Raw genomic sequence first — 6,000 nt, 5'->3', positions numbered from 1 at the left:
CAAAGTTGGAATTGATTGATTGAACTTTTTAGTTCCAGTCTGCCATTACCACCGCAGCCCCGCCCACCCAATGGGCCACACCCAGCCAATGGGTCACACCCACCCAATGGGCCACACCCACCCAGCACCCAACGATGCATAAGTGGGTTTTGGGTTGCAGTTTGGGCACTCAGTCTCTAAAAGGTTCGCCATCACTGCCATAAGGCAATAACTTTCCAGTCCACTCCAGTTCTTCCAAAACAGTTTGAAGCTAATGCAGCGCTCATCATCTTCATGGCTGACCAACTGCAAAATGTTGAGAAAGAAGATCACGATTTTTAGTCACCCCTTCCCAATTTTTAATTGCTTGTTGGGGGCATTTGGCTAGTAATTTTGTGAAACAAAAAGGTGCAATAGTTACTTGGAGGCGATGCAGAGGTATCCTTTATTACATTGAAGAGCATCTCAGCAAGATGAAGGGGAACAGATAATCTTCAGGGTCAGAAAAGAGGCTATCCCTGAGCCAGGAGCCTATGTGCAGTTTTTGCCAGTGAAAAGCTCCCGCACTCACAACCTCTCCTGAGCTGCAATGCATTAAAAGGAAAGTCATTCCAAGAGTCCTTCCCGATACAATATAGACTAATTGGAAATACATTAGCACAGATGTCTACTGCTGCTGGCTTTAAGAATTCACTTGCATGGATGCCAAGTCTACAAGCACATCCGGAGAATAGACTCGGATTGAACAGAATTGGCATATTTAAAAGCACCTCAAATCTCCGTAGCATATCTCTGATGTGAATTTTGAAAGATTATGACCTTTTATTTTCTGTATAAAAAATATAGTTCAACCCTTAAATGTTTAATGGAGTAATTAGCAGTGGAAAGTTCAAGGCAAGACTAAATAGGCTAAAATCACTGTGAGGTACATAATAAATGTATGTTAAAATCTTTCATAACATAGATTAACTTATATTTTATAAAAGCTATTCAGAGCCAATATTTTAAGGTATAATCATATACCCAAAGTGCAGCCGTATTTAAGCTTGCTAAAGTGATGACATACACAACTTTTGGTTTGAAGCAGGCATTAGTTACATTGTATAGATAGGCAAGGGAACAGGGTTGAAACATTTGTATCATCCAGCTTAGACAAACAGGCTCCTGTTGTGAGCTGAGTTGGTTGAATGCCGCAAACATAAAAAGGGAAAGATAAAGGTAAAACAAAGGAGAATTATTAATTGTACAGCTGCAATGTCTAATAATTTTACTGGGCAGTTGGAAAGCATGTGACCAGACTGGACTTATCAACTGGGTCTAGAAAAGAAGGATGTGGCATATTCTATGGGACAGGGTATAAAGATTTATGCTGACCTAATCTGAGTGTAGCCCTTTATTTGCAGGTAGAAAGGTCCACCAGCCTTTGCAAACGCTTCAATAAAACTTGTTTTGTTTTCCAACACCCTTGGAGTTGAATTTTATTCCTCACATCAGATTAAGGCAGAGGTCCCCAACCCCCAGTCCGTGGACCAATACCAGGCCGTGGCATGCCAGCAACCGGTCCCTATCCTCCTACAGTGTCATCAGGCAAACTACATCATTTTCATCATTTCCTTCATTTGATGTGAAATGATGAATATATAACAGGAATTGTATCTGTTTCACCCAAAGCCCACTGCAGAAAAATCCACTAAATGGACATCTCACCGTAATCTGAAGTGTAGCATAATGCTCTTCATTTAATTTTTATTTGTTACTAGTTTATGTTGCTTATGTAATACCTTTGTGTATTTAAGGTGCTCAGTCCAATCATTTCAATAAAGGAAAGCCAATGCTTTTATAGATATATAAAACACCTAGAAATATAGGCGGCATGACTCTTTTAACCAAGTAAAATGGAATTAAGAATCTAACAGTTTTAAACTGGAAAATTGAAAAGTTTTGCAATATGCACAATATTGTTCAAGCAAAACTGCACTGTATTTACTTGAATCAAGTTTTTTTTTTAATAAAGGCCTCAACATGGCAAAGTTTAGAAATAGGTAGTATGCATGCACAGAATACAACAAAAATTCTCTTATAAAACAGCTGTTATTTTTGCAATGTTTGTACAAAGGGAATAGAGCCACCACAAACGTATTTAATCTGTTAGATTAATAGATCATGACAGCTAAAATCAGCAACATGTAGCGGAGGAATGAAAAGCCCTCTAGTTCTTTGAATACCAGTGTGAGAAATATTTTGTGCCTTAAAGTTGCTTAGAAAAGATTCCATGGGCGGTTATCTTTTAACATCCTAAACAAATTGCATGACATCTTTCTGCCACAATTAAAAAAAGGCAAATGTTGTATTTATTTTGTTTTTTTTTCCTTTTTATTCTTCATAACAACATAAAATAAGCTAATACCAGAGAAAGTGCTGGAAATTGATTACATTTTTACACTCTCCATTATTGAGAATGTGAGCTTGAGGTTTGTTGAAGAAGTTTTAAAATTTATCCACACTTGCTTTTAAATAATGTGTTGATTGATACAAAAGAATGAAGACTTGTTTGCTGTAATGTTTCTTTGAAAGGGTTGAGTTTTCCTCCTCCTCCTAAGAATCTGGTTCTCCATATGTGTGCTTATGGCTTTTTGCTCTCCTGACAAAATATGGAAACTCATCATACACAAAGTGTGCCTGTGACTGATTAAAGAAATGCATAAACCTATGTGCAGTCTTGGTAACGCCCTCTTAGGATTGCAGAAGAGGCCTTCTCACACATCTGTTAAGGTCTCGCCACTTGCAAGTGGTATATCACTAAGTTCACTAAGATTTTACTAAATATGAATTATTTTTACATGGTATATATGTTTAGTATAGCTTGGACAATCACTGAATCTCCAAAACGGAATAATCTGTGCTCATGCAGACCATTAGATGTTTTCTATAGTACTCATAGCTTCTTTGCAACCTAAAGCTAATTGAAAAGCAAGTTATGTTTGATTGTGAAATTAGCTCCTCTATAGTTTTAAGGTTCTGAAGTGAATTTCTAATGAGCACGAAGAGAGTAAACAACCCAATCATACTTCCACTATCTGAAACAAAAACGAATTCACACACTGTACTACAGCCTTCAGACCATATAATGGAAAAGTGCAGATATTGTCTTCAGTAGATTAAGTAAAACCAAAGGAAAAAATTCATACAAAATAGATTGCCCATATTCACACTACAAAGGATTTCTTCAAATTTTTAACAAATTCAGTGTGTGTTATATCAGCAGCATTGTTGCAAATTGTACTGTAGTGCAGTTTTTTTTTCTTCATAAAAATACCATACAAATGGTCAGTCAAGTCATCAGCAAAAGAAAGACCCAGATAACCACCAACCAAATTGAAAAAATATCCAGAGGTAATGCTGATGCCAAAACAATTATAATACCGTTGGTACATAGAAAAGTAATCCTTATATTTTATACATTTATACAGTATACAAAAGATTACAATGGATTATGCCACAGTCTCCCTTATGCCAATATCTATTTTCTTTGGAAGAAGTTCTTTCCTTTCATCCATGCTTGCTAAGGAGTTTCGGCAATTCTGCCCATCCATGTATAATTTTGCATACACTGGATTTGAATAGTTTGTTGGCTGAAAAGAGACAAACATATTAACTATTATTTTAGATTGCTGTAAGTTCCCTGAGTGAAAAAAAATGCTAATCAGAAAAGGAACATGACATGCATACATTTATCTAAATTTGATAAATAAATAAAAATACATCAGAAGACACTAAGAGATGATTATTAAGCCAAGGAATAGGGGCTGTTATAATATTTCATCTGAGACCCTTTGTATATCAGTGATGACATACAACAAGGGAGAACCTAAATTTATCTGGAACAGAGGAGAGGAATATCATACACGTCCTAGCTGATTATATGCTTTGCTTTACAATAGACATACTCTTCCTTTATGGACCATGAATGATTGTTTATGCTAGACAAGTCCCAAAGGATTCCCATCTGGAAGTAGATTAAAGTAGAATAAATTTATTCTATTCCCTAGCAGAGATATTAATGAAACACCAGCTATGTTAACATTAATAAAAGGGGAAGGATCTAGATGGATTCCCTTCCCTAATCCAAATGTTGATTGAAGCTTGAAACAGCCTATTAAAACATAAGGGACAATATTTACACTTTACCGAGCCAAAATAATAATGGTTTGACTTCCAAGGTACTTATTTTAGAGCAAATTCTATTTTTAGCTTAATCTGGAATTAGCAGTTGTATCATCAAACTATTTTTAAATAAAATAGAGAGACAGAAGCAAGTAACATGAGCAGATATGTTCTGACTATCTTTGGACTAATGTGTATATTTCTACCCATACATATTATGTGCAAAGTTTTAAAGACCATGCACTTAGTGCATTTAGACTTACAAGGGCACATAAAACAGATGCTCAGATGGAGCTTTTCCCTTACAAGAAGGCTATTGTTAGAAGTATAGCAGAAAAGCAGTATTCAGGGCAATGTGCATGAAAGGGCCGAGTGGTGATGCAAAGAGCAGATGGAAAAGCAATTTTTATTTGATTTATGTTGGTAAAATCCAATATTGTGCAAAGAGCTTGAATAATTAAACTTTCTCCTTGCCTGTATCTCCCTTCGGCTTGAATACCACTAAAAATTCATGTTTGGGGGATCAATAGAACTTATAGACTGTGCAACTATACTGCAGTGAGAAGGGAAACTGTAAATTCAAGAATTTAATGTGAGTGCTACAACCGTCCTCTGCCTAATATGAAGTAATTTACCCTGTTTATTGCACCTTCGAAACTTACGACTTCAGCCTTCTGGAATGGATTTTCAGGGGCAACAAAGGGCTTCATGGTGAAGAGCATGAAAGATGTGAGTTTATATTTAATTTATGAAATGTTGCATTTTGCTCTAAAATGCTTGTTTCTGTGGACAATAATTTTGTGGCGCATAAGTATTGGTTCTGATAGCCACATCTCACCTACAGATACACAGGCAATATATACAAGTTGATGGAAAACAAAAATTACTATATTCCTATTCTAATTTAGACTTCTTGTTGTGATAAAATTGGCAGCCAAGAACAAAATGGAAAAAAATGATGGCTTTTGGTCTGGCCCAGTTTAACTATTTGTCTGCCCTTATTTTATTGTCTAGTGCAGGGGTAGGCAACCTCGGCTCTTTTATGACTCATGGACTTCAACTCCCAGAATTCCTGAGTCAGCATAGCTGACTCAGGAATTCTGGGAGTTGAAGTCCATGAGTCATAAAAGAGCCGAGGTTGCTTACCCATGGTCTAGTGGTCTATTCACTGGTGGGATTCAAATATGTGAACAACCGGTTCTCTGTGTGGATGTCGCTTCCAGAAGTCCATTCTGGGCCTGGGCAACAAAAAATTAGCTACCGGTTCTGCCGAAGTGGCACAAACTGGCTGAATCCCACCACTGAGTCTATTGTACACCTCTCTAAGTGTACTGTTCAAAAGGATCTAGCTAAGTGTATAGTTGAAATAATTCTGTTGTATGCCCACCTAAAATCTGAAACCAGAAAAATTAAGATATTTTAAAATGTCACCTGTCCAAATAAATGAACTGGCTTCTGAAAAACATTTTGCGGATGTGCTCTTTTTTCAGTTATAAACCTAGCCAGAATTTCAGACTACAGGTCTGGCACAAATTGCTTCATATTCTCTATTGTGTGAGTTCACTTTTCTGGTGAACTTAAGAGAGAGAGCATGATTCAAACACTGAGATAAACAAAGGTCACCCTGCTTTTAAGCCTACTGAGAGATATGTTGGAAAGATTCATAGCATGATTCATGACTGAATTCACATTTTCAGTCTTCAAACCCAATTATTGTCATTATTGCCATATATAACCAGGCCTACTTTTCCAAGCATCCATACTAAAGAGTAACTGCTATTAAATATTTACAGAATTAAGATGCATCCTTAATGGGTGTCATACAGTATAAAATTGGCTAGAATACAATAACTGATG

At 36.5% G+C, this 6,000-nt stretch overlaps 1 protein-coding gene across 1 annotated transcript in view; it reads right to left on the bottom strand.

The window, feature by feature from the left end:
- Positions 1 to 3,470: 3,470 nt before the first annotated feature.
- LOC107295437 (low-density lipoprotein receptor-related protein 1B-like) overlaps positions 3,471 to 6,000 on the bottom strand; it is a gene marked incomplete at its 5' end in the record, with an annotated part of 50,351 nt that continues 47,821 nt past the window's right edge. The window contains one exon of the mRNA XM_015824749.1: positions 3,471 to 3,611. Within this exon, the coding sequence (XP_015680235.1) occupies positions 3,471 to 3,611 (141 nt within the window). The remainder of the gene's footprint in view (positions 3,612 to 6,000) is intronic.

This window comes from Protobothrops mucrosquamatus, unplaced genomic scaffold (genome assembly GCF_001527695.2).
Source record: "Protobothrops mucrosquamatus isolate PMUCROS unplaced genomic scaffold, P.Mucros_1.0 scaffold2337, whole genome shotgun sequence".
NCBI classification, from domain to species: Eukaryota; Metazoa; Chordata; class Lepidosauria; order Squamata; family Viperidae; genus Protobothrops; species Protobothrops mucrosquamatus.
This window is presented reverse-complemented; position numbering and strand designations above follow the sequence as displayed.